The sequence below is a fragment of the Balaenoptera acutorostrata genome, chromosome 2, assembly GCF_949987535.1.
Source record: "Balaenoptera acutorostrata chromosome 2, mBalAcu1.1, whole genome shotgun sequence".
Classification (NCBI taxonomy): domain Eukaryota; kingdom Metazoa; phylum Chordata; class Mammalia; order Artiodactyla; family Balaenopteridae; genus Balaenoptera; species Balaenoptera acutorostrata.
Window position 1 is genome coordinate 61,288,269 of NC_080065.1, and position 23,245 is coordinate 61,311,513.

Consider the following 23,245-nt stretch of genomic DNA (forward strand, 5'->3'; position numbering starts at 1 on the left):
GTGAGAAATACATTCCGCATTGCTGTGTTCCTCTGAAAATTTCCGCCTAAGTGCAGCCCAGGTGATGTTGCTGTGAAATCTCGCCATATGAGCATTTAACGTAGGTCCTTCCTTGAGAACACAGCACACCGTAGCTCCCACCGAGAAGCACTGTGGGAGGAGTCTTAGGACACCGTTCAAGGAGAAGAGTGTGAGGGCTCATCCATGAGGCCAAAACTGGAAATGACATTTGGGAGGCCAATTTCTTCTCTGACCTGATTAAGCAGTATTCATATTCAAATCCAGCAAACACTAAGAGCCAGAGCTTGATGCCAGCCCCATGTGAAGCTGTCACATAAATTACTTGCTTAATCCTCACAACATACCTGTTAACGTGTACTTAGGTTATAGAGCTTTAATATTAAAACAGAATGGTGTCATGTTGTAGGGAAGCTGGAACCCTTTAGAATTCTCCACCCATTCCCTGATAGAGATCTGTGAGTTAAAACTCATACAGGCAGATGGTTTGAATGTGCATCTACATATGGATTTATTCTTTGATCTTTTCTCTAGCTCGGTGATCCTCAAATTTTAATATTTATAAAAATTAAAGTATAGTTATAGATCTGAAAATTTCTGCATGCCCTAATTTATGAGAGACTTAAGGGATTTTCAAGAGTAATTCTGACAGCACACAATTTCTGCTATACCCCCTGGCTTTAAAACCTAATCCCTACATAAGAAACACTATATAGATGTTCATTGAGCAATAATCTATTTTACTCTTTGTTATTGTTATTGTTAGTATGCATATATTGAACCCTATTACTTACCAATGTTTTCTCTGATATAAACTTTTTTTCCTGTCTAGTAGGTCTCAATTTCAGCCCATTGGCTGAATGTCTTTGCTTTTTCCTTTGGATTATGAAACATTGTTACATTAAATGCATAGTATAAATGGCATAGATTGGAATGATATTCAAAACGACAGAAGAACCAATAAATCAGAATGGACATCAGCTGTAAATAACTGGTATAGTTTTTTTGGTATAAAGCAGCTGATTGTCAGCCCTAGTTATAGAAATCTAGGTGAGACACAGAGTTTAGGACAAAGTGGGATTTCTGGGGACAGTCTTTGAAGATACAAGGTAATTGGACTTACTGTGCTCTAGCCACATTCTGATTTTAATGGTTTTATTCTGTTGCCATATTTTCTCAGCGTTTAAATGAAATACATTTGAGTCCTTATATATATATATATATATTTTGTTGTTGTTGTTCTGAGCCTCAGTGAATACTGCAGTACTTCCATTTACTTCAAGTAGCTAAAATTATACTTGACTGGACATTATGTGGAGGCAAACTGTGTCTTTATATGTTCTAAGATACATTAAAAATGCAAAACTTCCCAAACCAAAGATGAAGTTAGGATACAATTTCTGTTTGGAAAGACTTTGAGTGAGAGAAGTGTTGCTTTAATAATGTGAATCATACATTTAAAGAGAATACGAACAGCCTGATTGATAAACTGAAATGAGGAAGAGGATTGCTGAATTTGTGCCGTGGAAACAAAACTCAAAATCTGGATACAAATCACAAAGTTCACTATTATCGGTGTAGTATAGTTACATCATTGCTTTTACTGTTCCTGTGTCCATTTGAATAGCAAGGACAAAATAAGGAGTCCAAAATCTGCATATCAAAAATAATTTCTAGCAATATCTGGAAAGAATTTTATCTAATTTTCTTCATCTCCTTCAACCTGGCACAGAAGCTAAAAAGATTGCTAGCTTGTTTACAATGCTGTTTCTCATAAATTTTCAAGGTTATCAGCCTATCTGATGAGGAAACTCACCTGACAAAAACTACTTTGAAAATTACTCTCTCATGTAAACTACTTTGAAAAAAAATTAATTTGGACATCATTTCAAGCCTGCATAATTCAGTACAAAGAATCCTTGTATACCCTTTATCAAAAAAATCTCCAAATTTTACCATATTTACTTTATTATTCTGAGTATGTGTTGTGTATATGTACATGCAAATGCGTATGATATGTATATAAATAGTAAACATTTAGGAGTAAATTGAAAATATGGTGCCCCGTTACCCCTCAATCTTTTATGGTGTATTTTCCTAAAAGCATGGATATTCTCTTACTTAAGCACATATGGTTACCAAAATCAGGAAATCATCATTGACACAGTATTATCAGCTGTCTACAGACCTTATTCAATTTTAGTCAATTGTCCCAATAATGTTCCTTGTAGCAAAAGAAAATTCAATAACATGTCTTGCATTTAGTTGTTGTGTCTCTTTAGTCTCCTTTAATCTGGGACAGTTCCTTAGTCTTTGTCTTTTATGACATTGATAATTTTGAAGAATACAGACCAGGTTATTGTTTGTTTGCTTGTTTTGGTTTTTGCTATACTGTCCTTTAATTTTGGTTTGACTTATATTTCCTCATGATTAGATTCAGGTTATGTGTGATTGGCAGGAATATTACAGAGGTGATGTCATGTTCTTCTCAGTGCATTGTATCAGGAGACACATGATAATGATTTGTCCCATTACTGGTGATATCTTTGATCTACCAAGTTTCTTTTCAGTAAAATTACTATTTTTTTAAAAAATTATTGCGTATCTTGTGGGGAGATAGTTTGAGTCTTTGTACATATCCAGTTACTGATTTGACTCTCACTCACTAGCATTCCTTGATTGTTTTTGCCTTAGTAAATTATTATTATGATGGTGGTTGATTTCGGGCCCTACATTTCCCCCTTTGCTTCTTTTCCTCTTCACTGTCTTATTTCTAAATGGTGTTACTCTCTTCGTTTTTACTGTCTTCTCCCCCAGAAGTGATGCCTTTTGATGACCACCACCTCAGATCACCAGTACTTTTAAGCCCCTTCCTTAGAGCAAGCGCTTTGATCAACCGGGACTTTTTTTTTCACACTGTCCAGAGGAAGCTGTACTTTCTCTTCCTGGTGATGATTTTAGATCAGTCTTAGGCCCTCCACTAGCTCCCTGTTCTCTCTACCATGCAGATTTTTCCAGACTGCCCTTACTCTATGCAAAGGCTTATGGCAAGTATATGACAGGTTTCTTGCTGAGATTTGATGTTTATTATTTACAGGTAATTTAAAGTTTGGGGCATTATCTGTCTTCTAGTTATGCTAAATCCATATGTCTTATGTAGCTTTATTTGGTTTTCTTTTTGTTTGGGAGACTCAGATTTACGTGACCACCACTAACTTGGTTACCCAGATTCCTATAAACTATTTTATAAGCTAAAATGCCTACTCTTTAGTTTTTCTCTCAGGTATTTAAAACATTTCCCCTCTTTTGATTCAGTGGTTCATAAAATGTTAAAAGCATAGTCAGTTTCTGGTTTTGTAATAAAGTTTATAAAATGCTCAGTCTTCTTCCTTTTGTGAATTATGGGATAGCAACCATGTGAACAAAAATATATCATGTAAGAATTCTCTGCTTACATAAAGCAAAACAAAAACAAGAACAAACAAAAAAGGATAAATAAGTTGGAAGGTTTTTAAATTGTGAAAACTTTATTCTTTGCTCAGCAAATATTTTTCTTTCAACTACCAGGTTGGTGATTTGGATATTAACTATATTAATATAGAGGGAATCACTGAAAACACTTGCCTTGAATCCATGGGTTCTACTCTGGGGCCTCAGAGCAGCAAGCCCATCCTTCCTACTGAAACCAGCGCTGGCATGTACCCACCAAATGAGAACACAGAAGTCACATCACACACCGAAGCCCAACCGTCTTTCATGTCACCATCTAGTTCATATGCTTCCAGTTTGAATCTTTCTTTTGGTCTTCGTGGATTTGAAAAGGAACAAAGTCATCTAAAGAAAAGAAGGTAAGGTACTGCATTCTAGAGGGAAAATGTAGAAAATCAAAGAACCTTGTAGCAGGACTTAGAAAATTCTATTTTCTTATTGTTATTGTCCCCACCATTTTTATTTCTACATCAAAATTTGCCCCCTTTTAGGTTCTTATATTACTCGACTTGAAAGTAAGATACATAAGAAAAGTCACAAAAATATAATAGAGGAAAACCATGAGATACCATTTAATACTTACTAGATAAGCAAAAATTTTAAAGTGTTAACACCATATTTTGGTGAAAATGCATACGATAGAAACTCCTGTGTACAGTTCATAGGAGTGAAAATTGTATAATAACTTTGGAAAATACTTTGGCATTTCCTTATAAAGTTGGATACGCATATATGTTATGACCCAGCAGTTTTACTTCTGTGTCTTAAGAGACATATGTAAGACTATTTATTGCAGTAGGAAATAACCCAAATGGTGGGGAATGAACAGATAAATTACACTATAGTTACACAATGGAATACCGTACAATAGTGAATATGAATTAACTACGACCACATCTACATGCATAATCATATGCAACTTAGAAACATGAAGTGGAACAAAAAAGGAGCCACAAAATACTTCAGTTAGATTTCACTTTTATAAACTGCAAGAGCAAACAATCTGTTAATATAGGGCATGGATAATGTGCTTAAGCAATAAGGAAATCACAAATGAGAATGAAGAGGATAAAAATCCCCCAAATTTAAGATAGTTGTTACATTGAGTGGGCAATGTAGAGAATGAGAAGGAATAAAACAATGGTGTGGCCAGTGTTCGTTTCAAGTTGAGTGGGCTCATGGGTGTTTGTTTTATTTTTATGCTCTGTAACATAGTTACCTTACACTGTTTCTTGTATGTGTAAAAATGTCACTAAAACAATAGTTTTATTGTATAGGATATGATTGTGCATATTTATATATATGTGTGTGTGTATGTGTGTGTGTGACCCTGTACCTTTGTATTCACTTCTTATCCATTCATACTGTTGTCTGTTTTCTTTAGGGAATAGGCCCATTTTTACTGATTTCGTTATATCCTACTCTCTACTTTCCTTAGGAAATAGGTTATTTTCTCTTCATGCCTTAGACCTCTGATTATATGTCTAGTTTTACACATAAAATTAGGAATCAAAATGAAAATAGAATGCACACACATATGTGTGTATATAAATATTTATCTGAATGAATATTCTACAGAGGCTTAATTGATCAGAAAGGAGTGAAAGGGAGGGGAAGCAGCAGTCACTGGGTGCCAATCACTGGGCTCCACTTTGCACTGATATACAATAACTTGAGGTTATAAAACTTTAACAGATATCGGTACCAAGAGTGATGTCCGGTGCATAAATAATAAAATATTTTCTCTAGATTTTTATTGTGTGAATTATGGTTTTAAAGATACTTGCATGGTCATGGCTGCAAATTGAACTGATGGGACATTTTGGGCTCTCCACAAATCTGCTTGGGACAAGAGGCTGACGGTCAAGGCAAGATTCTACAGAGCTCTGCAAAGACAGATTGAACCATGTGATTAATGCATTCTGGCAGGATCTTTAAGATCTGTTGAGTTTGTGACCCAGATCTCAAGAGGTGAATAGGTTCTTTATAGGAGCTTCTCTAGCGAAAAGGAGGAAAAGCCACAGATGGGCTCTCTGTACTGCATATGCAAATATTCACAGGATATCTAAATTGTATTTTCTGATCATGGTCTTCTCTGGGACATTTAAACGTCTCACTGCTGCAGATGGATTTGAATATAAGAAAAACTGTTCAGTTTGAGTAAAGGTAATTTGAAGCCTCTGTAAAAATGTCATAGCTCAGGTGTGGGGGGAGGGCATAAGGAGAGGATGATGATGTCCTATGAGAAAATGGTCCCTTCTGACTTTATCTCCTGTACATTCCATCTCCTCTGAAAAATAAAGGAGTGAGGAGAAGGGACTTGAGTTCCCCAGAAAGCTCCATCTTGGCCCTGGGATGGCCGTGGGACCCTCCCTTCAGTGGGTGTCATGGTGGAAGACAAGGAACAATTGATAATGAACCCAAAGTGAAATGCACCCAATTCATTAATAAATGAATTTATTCCCAGAGGCTGGGAACTTCTCATGAAGGAGAAATTTTGGGGCTCACAATAAAAACTGAGGGGAGAATAAGCAATGCAACATTTATTTTTAAAAATTATGTAACAAAAATTTGGTGATAAAAGACGTGTTTGTTTTAAAACTTACATTTTTTAAGCCTTTTTTGTCTTACAAAGAAATTCTTGAAAGAAAAAAATAATTTCTTTTTCGTTTTAAAAAGAAATCCTTGTAACACCATGAACCTTCCCCTCACACACACACATAAAATTTAAACAAACGTTACATTCCACATGTTATTTTATGTATTCTGCTTTTTTCTATTCTATACTATTTGAAAAGAAAATTCTGGTCACAACCTATTGAATCTATTTCATATCCCACTAATGGGGTTTTGAAAAATGGTTATAAAATGAGAAACCTAGAGGTAATTCTGAAGAATATTATCACTGATACCAAATATCTTAGTTTAATAGCTTAACAAAGGAAAATAGTAGCCCAATTTGAATGAATAGAAAAAGGAATGTTTTAAAGTATAGTATAAAGAATAAAATAAAATACTTCTAGGGTGTATTCATAGTGATGGAGAAATGCTGTATATAACTGGAAAGGCTTGTGTTAAAACACGATATTCTCGTAGGCAGCCAACCATTTGAACTAATTTTCATTAGTATGGCGATCACAAGTTGAAAGACAAATGCAGAGGCACAAGACATCAGCAAATCTCCCCTCCACTCCCACCCCGGGTCTCTTTCTGCCCTCAGATTATCACTGAATTAAGGAACCTACATAGCACCTTAAAATATCTGTAGTTACATTACTGTAATACTCAACGCATCAGCATTTACCAGAAAGGTTTTCTTAACTAAGCTTTAGGTTTTTTTATGAGAAATAACTTTATGCTCTCCACCATCTTTAGGAGTTGAATTAAAGTGTGAAGTCCACCTCCAATTTGTCCTCTCCTCCTCAAGGTCAAGGTGGAGGCCCTCAATGAGTTCTCCAAGGAGAAAACCCCACGTTGGAAATCCTCAGTGGTGACGATCATGGCCTTTACTGCTGGGTTTGCTGGTGCCCAGGAGGGACCCTGAAATAGCTCAAGGATTAGAGATGAGTCTGAGTATTTGGATTAGAGACATATATGGTAGGATCTCTGTTCCAAATGCCATATAATTTATTAAGTTGAGATTCAGTGGCCATTAAATAGCCTATGGTTTTTTAAGGAAAATAACCAAATTTGAAGTCTGTTTCTAGTTCTTTGTATTTCAAAATCAAGATGGTTTATTGTGTTGTTATTAAAATTTTAACTCCAGAATTGTTAACAACCAAAGAAAAAATACATTTAAAAATGCACTGTGCATTAACATGCCTGTGGAAGTTCTCGGCCTCAAAGTTTGAGTGGTTTAAAATGTAGATGGATGGAAGGAGCCAGGAATGTGCAAGGTCAAATTCTTGCCTTTTAATTTTATGGTTATCAAAGTTAAATGAGGAAAGAAAAGCAGTAGATAAGCAGAATCACCACCTGTTTCTGACATGTAAGTTTCATGGGAATCATTTTTTAAAATCTCTAAAAATGATAATTGAATGTGACATATTTGGAACCTCACTTGACTTGTGGCTGACCCATTTCTTGACATCAGCTCTGGGATGAGATCTTTGCACGTCTCTCCTTGTTTTCTTTTGTGTGCCTCCACCCTCCTGTGCTGTCCAGGGGTGAAAGAGGGAATGCCACGTGGTATTTTTCACGTGCAAATTGCCCCAAAGGCCCTCCCCTGCCTCCCACCCCCGACAGCTCAGTGGCTCTGTTTTGTCTGTGTTTTTAATATTTGAAGGGTAGCTATTTGGGGCTTGTAATAATTATATTTACAAAGCAAAAATCTTGAGGATAGTACTAACTTGAACCAGCTTTTGTTTCTTAGAGTGCTTGAAATGGCTTTTGCTAGGTTGAAATGTTCATTTGGGGAAACATAAAATCTTGTTTAAAAAGAGGCTATTTGGGGGGAGAAAAAAAACAATAAAAATCACTTAAGCATGAATTTTGTTAGATATTAAATGGGTGCCCATTGCAGCTGACGCCAATGAGAAAATCTGAATTCAGAGAAATAGAAACGCATGGCTCGGGACTTCCTTGGTGGCACAGTGGTTAAGAATCCGCCTGCCAGTGCAGGGGACACGGGTTTGAGTCCTGGTCCGGGAAGATCCCATATGCCATGGAGCAACTAAGCCTGTGCGCCACAACTACTGAGCCTGCGCTCTAGAGCCCGTGAGCTACAACTACTGAGCCTGCATGTCACAACTACTGAAGCCCGCACGCCTAGAGCCTGTGCTCCACAACAAGAGAAGCCACTGCAGTGAGAAGCCCGCACACCACAAGGAAGGGTAGCCCCCGCTCACGGCAACTAGAGAAAGCCCACGCGCAGCAACAAAGACCCAACGCAGCCAAAAAAAAAAAAAAAAAAAAAAGAAACCCATGGCTCTGTCTTACTTGGTGATTTAGTTGTTTGTTTACTTTGTTCTCCATCCAGTTCCAGCCTTGATGCTCTGGATGCTGACAGTGAAGGAGAGGGGCATTCCGAGCGGTCGCGCATTTGCTACACTCCAGTGTCTCAGAGTTCCTCGAGAACTGGCATTCCTAGTGGGGATGAATTGGACTCTTTTGAGACCAACACTGAACCAGATTTTAATATCTCCAGGACTGAATCACTTTCTTTATCAAGTAGCCTGCAGCTAAAGGTATTCTTATTGGTATTAATTTGGTTTATCGTAAGCCTGAAAAATATGTTGTCTAAATCCACCCATCTCTGAAAGACAAATTATGTTACAGTCACATGTGTAGACTTTTTTTTTTTTGAAGACCCCATGAGCTGCCTGAGCTTGTCTTTTTACTCTCTCCCATTCTAATGTGTATAGTCCTTACTTACAATGGCTGATTTCTTTTCATGAATCACCACCAATACAGATAATCTTTCACATACTTGGAAAATTTTACCATTTTATACTGTGATTTCTGCCATCACCCCTTAAGCAATGGGAGAAAAGCTGGTAGTATGAAGTGAGTTTAAATGATCAAACTTGTTTTGCACGCATAAAATTTTACTTGGCACTGGTGTTAAGGTAAATAATATTGCTAAGGCAGAGGTGACATTTGTTGAGCGTTCCTGGCTGCATGAACTCATCTGGAACACCATAGACTGTCAGTTTTTCCACAGGAGACAGCTTTTCTGTCATTGGCATTTTCGCATTGGAATTTCATTTTGTTGTGGTTTTTTAAAAGACTAAACTCTTCCAGTCTTGCAGAGAAAGCCCTTTTCTGTTTGGACCTATGTTTTCTTTTTGATTTCTGTTGTCCACTTGTTTTCTTTTTCAATCGAGTCTACTACTATTAAACAATGTGTGCTGTGCCCAAACGTCTCATACCACAAACATATGGTGGTTATGGTAATGCTTTATTTTTGTAGTGTTCTCTACAATATACAAAACATGCTTTTATATAAAATGTATAATTTTCTCATAACTCACCTAGGATATAAGGAGTACTTTTATTTTAATTTTTGACCAGTTGAAGTTCTGGAGAGATTAGATGTCCACGTTGCCCAAGCTTGGTGATAGAGTCAGAACTCAAATCTAGGCCTTCTGACCCCAGATCCTGAATCGTCTTCCCCCAGCTCTGAGTCCTGTAGAGCTGTCATAATCTTCTGAACCTAAAGGTCATGTGATATTTCTGGATAATAAGAAATAGGTATGGTTGTTAATGTAGCTACTTCTCAGATTTGCATTTTGAATGGAACTGTGAAAAATTCATCATGACTTGGAATGAAAAGTAATTCTTTGTGAAACAGTTCCATGCTGTTCACTTTTAAGAAGAAATCTGTCCTATAAAATATGTCTTGCCTTGCCTCTGTAATTACCCTGTGTAACTTTTTGCCAAAGAATTCTGGATAATTTTCAAAGTCCTGTTATGAAAAATGATTACCATGCATGACTTAAATGCAGAGGGTGGTACTTGGCTAGGGCCCTTTGTGGCCAACTCACTGTTAGAGTTATAGGACAACTCGGGTTGGCCTTTCTGACATCCAGGCCCACTGGGTCTTTCCCAGTAAGTAAGTCAGGGGGCCATGGCTTAAGACCTTTTGAAGCAGGGTCAGGCTTCTGTTTTCAACTTCCCTTTCAACGTAAGCCTAGGGCAACCATGTGCTTTCACTTAGGGAGAAGAAGAGAACAGTGCTTGTGTGAAGGACAGTTGCTGATGGCTTAAGTTTAGTAACACATTTTGCACCACTTGCTTTCACCTGTAACCTTAAGTGGTATCTTAAGAATGGATGGGGGTGGGCATCAATCCTAAGGCCACTAGGCCTCTGTTGGATGGGATTTGGGTGCCATAAATGGCTTTAGTGGCATTCTATTGTGTATTCATTTAAATTTTCTAGAACATGTAAGAAAAGCATTTTTTAAATTATCTATCCATCTTGCATTTTTCATATATGTTGCCAATATAATAATAGAAATAATAGGTAATTGGGAAAACAGGAGAAAAATAGCAGGTCATTTAAAAGAAACAAAGTTGAACATATATAAATAAGTGATAATTCAAGCAAAATCCCAGGAAGTGCTGGATGGAAGGTCTGTTGAAAGATGAGCACTGACTAGAAGCATTTGTGTAATGACCTGATGCATTCTTTCCTGGAGGCTGCAGCTAACATTACAAACTTAAATAGCCGTTAGGAACTTTTAAAAACTTGTCATTTTAGGTGACTGTTCCTCTACCTTCTAATAATTATGTATAGAGATCTCAGTTAATATGGAATTTTGCTTAAATGCTACAGTTTAAAGTAACAAAAATAAGTGACAACTCAGGTTAAAAAAAAAAGTCCAACTCGTTGAATACGCAGAGAAAGTCATGTGACTTGATTTTTCGCTTTTAACCAACATGGTTGGAATGTCATGATTGTATCCTAAAGTATATAGGAAATATAGAAACTATTCCCAAAAGCTCAAGTTTACTAAAGCATTAAAAAGACAATAACATTTTTAAAGTTGTGAGAGGCAAACAGAAACAAATCATTAATAAGATTACCTCAGAAATGTTCAAGTTGAATCCTTTTTTTTAAAGGTTCTGATTTAGTAACATTGATGGTGAACACATACTTTCAAGTCTTCCATAGAATTTTTGTTAAACTTCGTTATGATTTCTTTTAGGAATCATTGTTTTCTGGAGTCCGCTCACGTTCTTATTCCTGCTCATCACCCAAAATTTCTTTAGGAAAAACTCGATTGATCCGTGACTTTACAGTGTGCAATTCAGCTGAAGGTAAGCATTAGTTACCATTTGGCTGTGAAAGCATTCTTTTCTAGAGTGGATTTTCAGTTAGTAAAAGTGCATAAAGTATATAAGAGCAGCAGGCAAGTATTTTCAATTTCATTTTCACTATTGATTTTTCTAAGCTTAGCAAAATCCTTTTCTCATTGGATATCAGACAAGGTATAAATTTGATTTTGATGAAATCACAGATATGTACACACCTCTCTGTTGCCTTATTTTTTTTGAATAAAATGTTTTCCTCAAGGACAGTGTAAACTACGATTTATTCTAGGTTCTTTATTGTGAGGGCTTTAGAGAATTTTATTTAAGGAAATTATAAAAGTTACTTTTGTCCTACATATAAATTGCTGAAATAATCCAATTCCTCACAGTTGCAAAAGCATTGCAAAATGGAATTGTCTTCATTTCTTTATTTAACAAAGGACTTTAGAAAGTTAAAATAACAGAACATACTTGAAACACAAGTAAATATATCTCAAACATTTTTTTGTGGCCAATGTAAGCAATCAGAAATACAATTTTTATACAATAAAATTTTAATTGAAATATAGTATACCTACAGAAAGGGGTGCATATTATAAGCATATAGCTTGATGAATTTTCAAAAGTGAATTGAGATCAATAACTAGAACAATTGTGGCAACTCAGAGCTGCCCTTGTAGCCCTTCTTAGCCACTACCCCAATTTTCAACTTAATTCTGGAATGTAATTATTTAACACTTTCTGTGTACCATATGTTACGTAATAATTACATTTAAAGCTATATTTGGAATTATTAATGTCAATCTGTAATATATAGCATTATAACAAATTTTTTGTCAATGTATTAGATAATGCCTTTTTTTGTCTATTATCCTGAAGAGCCTTAGAAGACTCAGAAAGTGAGAGATGTGCTTAAGTATACTCAATTTCCCAGCATAGAATATTTAAAATAGGATTTATTTTACTCCTTCTTTTCCTTCCCTTTTTTCTTATTCTTGCTTTGTTATATTGCCATTCTTTTGCATCCTTATGCCACGTGGGACAACAGTGAAAGCATAATCTTTGTGCTTGGACCTGCCATCCTAAAACAATGTCTCATGTATGGCGATGTTCAATCAATATTTGTTGAATGAATGTAGCAGACAAAAATACATAAAATACAAAAGAAGTGCTACAAGGCATTTTTTTTCCTTTTTCTGTCTGGGATGTCTTTTTGGAGAAAGAGAAAACAGGACTGATAATAAATGTCAGTTTTGATTTTTAGAATGGGAAGATGGAGAGAAAGGACCAAGAGAAAGAAAGAAGACAACTACCTTGAGGGGACAGGAGTAGAAGAGGATTGAATTTGCCCTGGATGTTTTTTCAATACCATAAGTCTTTCTAGGATCTCCAGGGCTCCCTAACCTTAGTTTAGGTTGGGATTCCTTTTAATGGCAGCTTTGACACCTTTTCACTGATAGTCTTAGAGATGGTGAATTAACTTTGTACTGTAACTATTTGGAAAACACTTTTAAGTCTTCTGTGCAGTGTGCAAAATGGTGCCTTTGCGTTTATATCTGTAGTATCTCTGATTATTAAATTCCGACAGTTCTGATGTTTGAAATCTCAGACGACTGAGAGAAAAATGGATAGTTTATAAGGGGAAAGAGCCCTGATTTATGAATTCTTTAATGAATAAGGGAGGGTATTTTTGCTTTAAATACATTCCTTAAATCTTCGCATTTGAATTAGAGAGAATAAAAAGCTGAAATCAATTCCTTTGTTTTTTCTGTGAATGAAAGCTTGTCTTTAAACAGTATGTTTAAAAATAGGGCTATTGAATGAAGTTTGACACTCTCCAGGAGGTAAGAATTACAAACAGGCAATTTAGGTTGAGGCTACACACTAAATGTACAAAAATTCCAATGGATATTCCTCTATGGTAGTAAACATTTGGATTGATATCATGTAGGTCAGTCAAAACCATAAGACTGTGAAGAATAAATTAGCTCTTAAGGAAGAAAAAATAATTTTAACTGTGTGTGTGTGATCAAAGCACAGGTGTGAAAGCTTGACTACTTCAAAGATGTATTCTAATGTTTCATTGTTTAATCTGCTTAATCAGAGGTAAATTGACATTTGTGTTGTTATAAATCCTCTCAATGAGTTTTGAATAGTTCTAAAATTATTTTCTATTTGAACAGAGTCCAAGTCTTCCTTTCTCAGTGGAAAATTCCTGTAAATGAGCTATTGATATAATACAGATATACAGAGACAGGATAGTCTTTCAGTCCTTTTTATACTTATTTGTGATGGTCTCTCTTTCTTGTCACTTTCAGAGGGTTACTTACAATCATTTATCATGCTTTTGTTGTTGTTGTTGTTGTTTTTGCGGGGGGGCCAAGAGTACAATGGTGGCAACTTTATTATTTAATGCTTTTTATATATAAAACAAAATCCAATCCTATATTTCCCTTGGGTACATCATGGATTTAGATAGAAAGGAATATTCTCCATGTTGAAATGATAATTGCAGCATCACCAAGATGGACAAAAGTGCTCTACATTTAAAAATTTGAGGAGTGAAGTGAATGTACTTTTGAAAATTATTGTGCACTGATGGATGGAATCCTATTAGACTTTGTCCAGTTGTCTGAGTCCGATTCTGTTACTTTATTAGCTTGATTATTTTGGATATATGGCTTATTCTCCTGACACCTCAGTCTGTATACAAAAAGGATAATGATTTCTGCCCATGACTTAATTTGAAGAATATTTAATGGCAATAAAATAAAAGTCTTCGAGTTCTTCAGAGTAGGTTTTCTGTTACCTACAAGATAGTCTTGGGTTCAACATTGATATTTCCCCATTTCAGGAGATATGTATTCATTAGTTTTCCTCTGTATATATCTGGCCCATCTCCCTTTGCAACCTAGTTTTGCCTCTTCATTCTTCCGGATTGTAACGGTAAAGGATTTGTCCCTGCTCTGTAGATGGTGCGCTCCACAGTGGCCGTTCCCTCCTTCAGTCTCTCTCACTGTCTAAATCAGTGTCTCTGCTCCATCCCTGTAGTAAGTACTCCGGTTTGGGAAACAAGATGGCGCTACGCTGCTTGCATGAGCCTGTCCCTTCTACCCCGCCACCCCAGTCCAATGGAGGAGGGGCTCTCCCTTTCTCATGAGCCACAAAGCACATCTCCGAACTGCCTGCTCTGTAAAGGCATTACAGCTACATTAAAATGGACTCTTCCTTAATGCTGGCCTTCAAGACTTTTCTTTTAAGCTTTGCTAAAAAGCCGCTAAGATATTTATTGATTCTGTACGTTGGGGAATTAGTGTTACGAATAAGGGGATGAAGCTCTGGTGAGAAATATCCAGAAACATAGAACTGATTTTCTGTATTTCTGAAAATGTTTGCTACCCCTTGCTGATGCTAACTTAGTTCACAAAATCATTAAATGTTTCCCTGTGTTGGCCTCCTCCCCATTCTCTCCAAATTAGGGAAAGTGATAAAAATATCCAGAGCAATGCCCTAGTTATATAAAATGACTTTTTTCATTATTTTCTAACTGGTGGTGTGTGTAATGATAACGTACGGTTGAGTGTGTGCACTTCAGACTAACACACGACTGCTAGTTTGTCTGCCTTCGTTTTCATTTTATTGTTCTGTGTCTTGTAGAGCAAAGAGCTTACAGCTTACCGGAGCCACCAAGAGAAAAAAGGTATTTTAACCCTTCCAGATTTCCTGAGGGACTGCTTGATCCATCTTTGGAAATGTTTGCACATCATTTTTGATACCTGTTCAATAGTTTGTGAGAGGTTTCTGCCTAATGAGCCTGCCTGAATCCTTTGTACCCTTTGTGATCTGTATGGGTGTAGGTTTGCCAGCTGTTCCTTTCAGTCCCCAGATGAACAGGTCTCAGGACTGGGGACAGAGTAGCCTGGGGTTATTTTCAAAGCTAAACACTTCCAGTGTACAGCACCATGGGAAGCAGTGTGAGACCACCTGCTTTAGAAAGGTATCAGGTTCTCACTAGGTCTGTCCACTATGACAGGTCTGTTATTGTGGTAACAGACCCCTGGGGTCAGTTTTAGAAAGTGCCTAAACATCTCTGCTGTCTGTCGTTGTAGAGTATCACTTAGAAGTGTTAAGTGTGAAACAAAGAATAAATGATGCAGAAAGTACTTTGAGCATTATTAGTTTTCTGATTAATATGAAGATTTGAAAGCTGTAGGCCTAAGCTGCTCTTTTCCCTAGAAGGTAAAACTGTCCTTAGAGTAAAGCTTGGGCAGCTGACTAGCGAGCAGGCTGGATTGCTGCGCTCTGTTGGTCTTGAGAAACTAACTGCTCGTGAATCACACTGTGAAATAGCCCTGGGGTTATGTCAGAAATGGCATAAATGCTTGGCTTTGAGAGACCATGGGAAAAGGAGGAAAATGGTTTTGATTTGGGTGCCATTAATGCTCAAACTCTGAAACCTTTTACTATATAGATCAAGAGGGATTATTTTGCTTTAAATCTTGGACTGAAAGTATGAAGAAGAAGGAAAAAAAAATCTCCTTTTGCTCATTCCTATTTTTTGGAGCCCAGAATAGAAACTCTGAAATGATAAAACAAAGGAAGACTAAGAATGCCCTTTAAGAATAAGCTGATGATGAAAGGACATCAGGACAATGATGATGGTGACAGCGGGAGCAGCAGTAACTGACTGTTGTTGGGTGTTTTTATGTGCCTGGCACTGTTTTAAGCTGCTTACGTTTATTACTTCATTTAAGTGATTTGTTGACTAATTCTGGAATTTGTTCATCATCCTGGTCATCGTTCTGGTTAGAAGTCTTATCCTTGCCATCTTTTTAACAATTGGAGAAGTAATAGACTGATTGTAAGGATTTTTTTTTTTAAATAAATTTATTTATTTACTTATTTTTGGCTGTGTTGGGTCTTCGTTTCTGTGCGCAGGCTTTCTCTAGTTGCAGCGAGCGGGGGCTACTCTTCATCGCGGTGCGCGGGCTTCTCATTGTCGTGGCCTCTCTTGTTGTGGAGCACAGGCTCTACATGCGCAGGCTCAGTAGTTGTGGCTCACAGGCTTAGTTGCTCCGCGGCATGTGGGATCTTCCCAGACCAGGGCTCGAACCCATGTCCTCTGCATTGGCAGGCAGATTCTTAACCACTGCGCCACCAGGGAAGCCCAGGATTTTTTTAAAATCAAAAATATTTTCTATTAGCAGAGGGATTTAAGACTGGAAGAGCCAATGTCAGAACTGGTTAAATATTAGCCTATAAAATGTGTTAACTTGGATGAGATGTATAGGGATGTATTGGATGGGATGAATATTTCTCTCATATTCCTCATTCTTGTTTTTTTTTTTTCCTGTTCTTGGGTCTGTCTTTGGTCTGCATCCCGAAAGCATCTGACTTTCTTAGTGATATCCCCTGGTGTATCTAGTAGAGTAGATATTCCATCTCCCCTACTATGTTCCTGACACCTTGTTGGATACACCAGTAAGGTCCCTGGCTAGACCTAATGCTTTGCTTTGGTCATGCTATAGACATTTACTTGGGGGTTTGCCTTCTTTGGAATTCCCTTATTTATGTTGATCACTTTGTTTCTGGAAAAGAGTGCAGCCAGCTAAAAGGGGGGCTCACTCCAGACCTTGCAGGCTCATTCCTATAGGAGCAGGCACTTCATCTATCCCATCTTCTTAGGATTATATGGTACAACTCAGTTTTTTTATTGCCACCATCTATCTTAAATCTGATACATCTGTTACCTTTTATTTTTTTAAAAAAATGAGCATCTGGCTGTTCAAAGTTGAAGTTTCACCTGTGTCAATTTTCAGTTTGGATAGTTGGAGCTTTTTAAATACTTAGATGCCCAGTTCTTGTAAAAAATAGGTTATAGATATAATAGGTTAAGGATTAAGATATTGAGGCTATATCCATATTACTAAGATACTTAAAATATCTGTTTACCTATTGGAAAGGTAATGCCAAGAATCTCTGAAGAATGGGGCTTGTAAAACTTTATTGTGGATAATTCCATTGGTCATCAAATTGATAATAGAGTTAGGCATTCTTGTTCTGGGATGTTGAAAGAGTTTAAATTTTTCCAGATTCTTATAAATTGAAAAGCTGTTTACATTCTGTTGTGAAATCAGTTGAGGCTTTTTCCCTTCTGAGTTCTTCTCTAAAATACCTAATTTTTACGTAAGTGAATGCCACATAGTTAAATTAGATTTGAAACATGGAATCAACCAACCTTCTACATCTGCCCAGAAGTTACACTGTGTTTCCCATCGTCATAATCTGAAAGTGGGTCATGTCTATGATAGTCACGTGTCTACCAGGTTAGATGATTCACAGTTTTTAATATTTAGTATTTCAGTTTTTTTGTTTGTTTGTTTTGTTTTGTTTACTTTGTCATCTCGGTTCTTATCAACCTTTGGAATTAAAGATTAAGTGGTATGATTTTATGTCTTTTTTTTTTTTAATAAATTGCAGTGCATCTGTAGGTTTTAAATCAAAGCTGTAACATTGTTCTTGATACAGTCTTCTGTAGCATAGGGAGTTGGGAGTAGAGTCTGGTAAACAGGAACTCATTTTCTTTCATTTGAGAGAGTGTAGTTGTGTTCCTGCTGGGAAGTAGGGAAGAGGACTTCTTCACCTCAAAAATCACATTGACCTTATCATTCTTCAATTCTGAGATTTAGGTTTCCTTCCCATATTTTTCTTCTCTTAGACATTGGGTGGCCTTGGTGGGGTCCCAAAAAGTGTTCCAGAGAGGATTCTTTCTCAGCTGTCAAGTGTGCTTTTGTCCCCATTCCAAAAGTGAGCCTGTTGAATATTATTCCACGAGTTTTGCAAATTAAGATGCTTAAGACCCAAGAGGTATGGAAATTTACAGATATATTAACCAGTGATTTATCTAAGGAGGTGGCTGTGGAAGTAGAAAGGAAATAAGAGGGTCTAAGTTCCTTGTGTTATTCTGAGTAGTGTAGGGCACTTTCACTTCTGTTTTCCATCTTTCCTTTCTCACTTTTTCAACTGTTTGCTCTCAGTAGCAAACCCAATTTCATGAACTGTGCAGGGTTCGAGTGGCAGGACACCCACTGTCCTGACTATACCTGCGTGACCAAGAAGTAGCTCTGAAGTAATTTACTATTTATGCTAAATGCATTCATTGAGGTTTGAACTCTCAATTATCTAATATAGAGGTCAAATAACTTAGTTTTGTTTAATATGTACCAGTTGGGTACTTATTATATTTAAGCGTGAGAAAGGGCCTTAGAAATAACTTAGTCTTTGATCAGATGAGAAAACCTGAAGTCCTAGAAGTTGTCTTTTAAGTCATTTTTGTAAAATGTAATCATATGTATTTTGGTGCATATCAATAGTATGATTGCTTTTGAAGGTATTTCCCAGAGATGAATGTATTAGCCACTAATGCTGACAAGTGAGAAGTTTGAGGGATAGGAGAGACATGGGTTATGAAATGTTCATTTTGGAAATTGTCTACAGAAGTGTTATCTGGTTTGACATGATACTTTTGTTGGTCTTTAATATATTCACTCTTTCTTTCTCTCTTTGTAATAATATTAGAATACAAGACCATCAGAGAAAGTTCTAGGGGAAATATAAAAGTTCCAGGGAAATTTCCTCTTCATAGCTGGAAGTTTTTTTTTCCCTAAAGAATGATTCTGTGGATTAGAGGAAAATCAGTGATGTTCAGTGTGTTCACAGGTGGGGTACAATTACCTCTAACTTGCCTCTTATTTTGGGGGAATTTCCACAATGTTCTCTCCTTTACAACTTATAGAGTCTCAGATTGCAAATAGCCTGATTGAGTGGGAGAGATGGAACCATGAGGCAGACAGTCTGTTTCTCAGGCTGTATTGACAAAGGAAATGTGTGTCTGCTGAGTACTATCTCTGTTCCAAAAATAAATAAAATCCAGTTTGATGTCGTTGGTTATTTGGCTTCTATGTGCTAAGAAAATTCTATTAGCGTAGTAAACAGGGAGATGAATGTTTTCAGAGTAAAATTATAAGTGTAAGATTTCCTTTATTTCTCTAATATTTTAATATGAAAATTTTAAAGTGTGCAGAAAAGCTGAAAGAATTATATATTAGCATACCTATTGCCACCACTTAGATTCTGTAAGTGTTAACATTGTGAGATAGTTGCTTTATCATACACTTATCCACCTATTCATCTATAAGATATATTTTTTAATAGCTTCTATCCTTATCTTTAGAATAACCATTAAAGCCTGAAAAATATATATGTGTAAAAATAATATCTACAAAATACATCTGTGTGTTTGTATGCATACACACATACATACACACACATATGCATGACTGCTCTCTTTTGCTCCCTGTGGTAAGTTTTATAAGCTGTGATAACAGATTCTTTTTTGTAGAATTCAGGAAGAAGAATGGGATAAATACATCATACCTGCCAAATCAGAGTCTGAAAAATACAAAGTGAGCCGAACTTTCAGCTTCCTCATGAACAGGATGACCAGCCCTCGGAATAAATCTAAGGTAATTAAGGTTTTATGCCTATCGTCTATAAAGCGTAGATGCTCAGTTTCTGAACAATTAGTATAGTTTCCACTTTCCCTTTAAAATCATTTACCTTAGGTTTTGTACACACATATTTAAAAACCTCCATATTTCTTATGGGGTATTATCCAAGTCATTGAAAATACTGAGACCACTTCATCCTGGGTGCTGTTACATTTTGGCATTATCATACTTCTTGATGTGTGGCCCTTCTGTCCTGATAGAACACGTAGAGACTTTGTATGACTTCTGTAAGCCGATTGGCTCTGAGCATTTCTCTTTTCTCCCCACTTTGCTGCTGCTGCCACATCTAAAGACAAAAGGCAAGGATGCCAAAGACAAAGAGAAACTGAGTCGACATCAGTTTGTCCCTGGAACATTCTCTGGGGCTCTGCAGTGTTCGGTTTGTGATAAAACGCTCCTGGGGAAAGAGTCGTTCCAGTGTTCCAGTAAGTTCTCGGGCCCCATGTGTGCTGTCTTCGTGCGTGCTTTGCCTCCCCAAACAGTAAGCTCCCTGAGAATAGTGCCAGTGCTAAGTGTGTTCATGTAGACTTTTGTTTTCATGTCTATGTGTGGTTTCATCAGCAAGCAATGACCCTTGATGGTTAAGTCAGTACTTTGTGTCCACAAGCGATAGTCTCTCCTAGAACCCAGACGGTTATACCTCACTGCCTTCTGATGTCTCCACTTGGATGTCTAAACAGCATCTCAAACGTTACAAGTCCCAAATGGAGCTCCGTTCTCCTCCTTCTGTGCCCACCTACAAGCTGACCCTCTCAGTTTAATGGCAGTTCCATCATTCCAGCCAAATGCTCGTGCCAAAAATCTTGGAGTATTTCTATATACCTCTCTTTCTCTCAGTCCCACACACTTCAGCATTCCTCTTGGCTCTGTCTTCAAAATATAAATGCAAGTCAGCCTCTTCTCACCCCTGCCACTGTTATCACCCTGGTCTAAAGCCATCATTTCAGTAGCTTTGCAACTGGTCTCCCTGTGCTTTTTACTGCAAAAAGCATAGTTCTCAAAATCTCAGTCCGAGCGAGTTTGTCAAGGCATTTGTCCTTGTGTTCCAGATCCTCCGATGGCTTCCTGTCATCCTGAGGAAGGCCGGAACCCTGACAGTGGCTGCAAGGTCCCCATGATCTCTCCTGTCATCCGCTCCTCCCATTCCTCTGCCTCAGTCCCTCTGGCATCTTTGCTGTTCTTCCAACACTCCGGGCGTCAGGCATGCTCCTGCCATGGGGCCTTTCCTGCAGTCCGCTCTGCCTGCAGTGCTCTCCCCTCAGTTAGCTGTGTGGTTTGCCCCCTCACCTCCTTCAGGTCTGCTTCAGATAACACCCCCCAGCCAGGCCTTTCTTGACCACCCTCTGCTTGGCTCATTTCCCCCCTTTTCCTCCTTTTTATCCCGCTATAGCATTCAACATCATCTAACTTGCTCTCTGTTCTGTTTATCAATTTTATTATCTATCTCCTTCACCAGAATATAAACTCTACGAGGGATGGATTTTTGTCTGTTGATTTTGTTCTCTGCTATATCCACAGTGCCTAGAACAGTGCTTTTGCATAGCAGGGGCTTAGTCAATATTTGTGGAGTGAAAGAATAATTCAGTGCAAAAGAATTCAGGCCCAGGCAGGTGAAATCCATTTCATGGTGTTTGTTGGTGGCCAGAATTAGGGGAACATTTGGGGGGTGGGATGGGAGTACAAAGGGAGGTGAAGAGCAGAGGAAGGTTATATGTAAAGTTCTTCATTAAATTCCTAGAAAATGATTAAATTAAAAATTTAAATGTATCCATTCACACTGTCTTTAATGATGCCAGTTTCACTGCATGCTTGAACTCTGCTTTCCTTGGAGACTTGATTTCTTTCTTTTATGTGACCTGAGATAGCATCGAGCAAAAAAATAATAATAATAATAATAAAACTACTCTAAAAAATAAAGTCTACTAATTAAAAAACAAATAGCATCAAGCAGTTCGGCTGTGATTTAATTTGCTAAATTTTTAGAAGTTTGCCAAAGGTATTGTTTGTGGATTTTTTTTTAAACATTCATTTTATTTATTTATTTGGCTGTGCTGGGTCTCAGCCGCGGCACGCAGGATGTTTTAGTTGCGGCATGCGGGATCTTCTTAGTTGTGGAATGTGGGGTCTTTACTTGCGGCATGTGGGATCTCCAATTGTGGCATGCGAACTCTCAGTTGTGGCGTGTGGGATCCAGCTCCCCGACCAGGGATGGAACCTGGGACCCCTGCCCTGGGAGCGTGGAGTCCCAGCCACTGGACCACCAGAGAAGTCCCTGTTCATGGGTTGTTAATGGCTTGCCCCCATGTCAGCAGTCAGTTTATGGGTTTGATGGCATATGTTTCATAGGTTGTGGCTCTTTTCTTGTTCATAGGGCTGGATCTCTTCAGCTGTACCCCCCAGCCACATCCGTGACCTTTCTCTCCCCTCATTTTAAGATAGACTCCTCAAGTTGGGCGACCTTCACTCACTGCTCTGATGTCTGTTCCTGCCACTTCTTCCTTAACCATCTGATTTTGGCCTCTGTCCCCACTGCTTAACAGAAGTCCTGCTCCTGACCTGAGTATCATTCCTCGTCACTGTCCTCAGACTCACTGATCTCTCTCCTGCTTCCATGTTTATTGTCCCTTTGTGTAGGTAGATGTCCTCTTTTCCATGGCGCACTACTCTTCTGTTTACCACCTGTATTGTCTCCTTTCTCCTAACTTTGAGTACCCTCCAAACTCAGTTCTTGGGCATTTATTCTTTTTTCGGTATTGTTTCTAGGTATAGTCATCCAGTCTTTTGTTCTAAAATACTGTACTTAAACCTGTTCTTCCCAGATTAACGTCTTTATTGCTCACTTTCTAATTCCATATTTCTAGTTGCCTGGAGAGGCTGAGCCCCCATGTAACTTGTGGCCAGATGTGAGCATTATGGCGGAGCTACAGTATAAACCAAGACTGTCCCGGTCACACCCTGTCTGGGGGCATCATCACCCAAAGATCTTCTTGTCTCCCAGACCAACGTGTCTAAAACCGACCTTACAGTCCACACGCAGAAAGCTGTTCTTCTTGCTGTGTGGATGGTACCAGCTCGAACGTTGGGCATGTTGACTCTTAGTTCCTCTTCCTCCTGGCACCCCAGTCCATGTGGTCCCTCTTTCATTTCCTTTCTCACTGTTCCTGCTCTGGTGGATTCTCATCACCACCTCTGGACTGCTGACAGCAAACTGTTCTAGTTTCCCGTCTCTCTAGGTATTTTCACTTACAATTTATTCTGGATACTTTCACCACCTTAACCTTAATGAAGCACTGCTTCCATCCGCACACATGTGCTTGAGGACTTCTCTCTTTTTTGTTTACTGGACTAAGCCCAGGCTTTTCAGATGTGCATTCGGTTCTGCCTGCATCCTGCTGGCTAGTCCTACGGTTACT

The 23,245-nt window shown here is 37.9% G+C and overlaps 1 protein-coding gene across 8 annotated transcripts in view; it reads left to right on the top strand.

The window, feature by feature from the left end:
* Window positions 1–23,245, top strand: part of ARHGEF28 (Rho guanine nucleotide exchange factor 28) — a 307,464-nt gene that overhangs the window by 194,150 nt on the left and 90,069 nt on the right. For 5 of the 8 annotated variants that reach the window (XM_057540604.1, XM_057540598.1, XM_057540597.1 and 2 more), the window contains 7 exons: window positions 3,586–3,866; window positions 8,486–8,693; window positions 11,157–11,268; window positions 14,235–14,312; window positions 14,920–14,962; window positions 19,664–19,787; window positions 20,125–20,257. In XM_057540604.1, the coding sequence (XP_057396587.1) occupies window positions 3,586–3,866; window positions 8,486–8,693; window positions 11,157–11,268; window positions 14,235–14,312; window positions 14,920–14,962; window positions 19,664–19,787; window positions 20,125–20,257 (979 nt within the window). The remainder of the gene's footprint in view (window positions 1–3,585; window positions 3,867–8,485; window positions 8,694–11,156; window positions 11,269–14,234; window positions 14,313–14,919; window positions 14,963–19,663; window positions 19,788–20,124; window positions 20,258–23,245) is intronic. The other 3 variants (XM_057540601.1, XM_057540603.1, XM_007175930.2) reach the window with 1 other exon arrangement.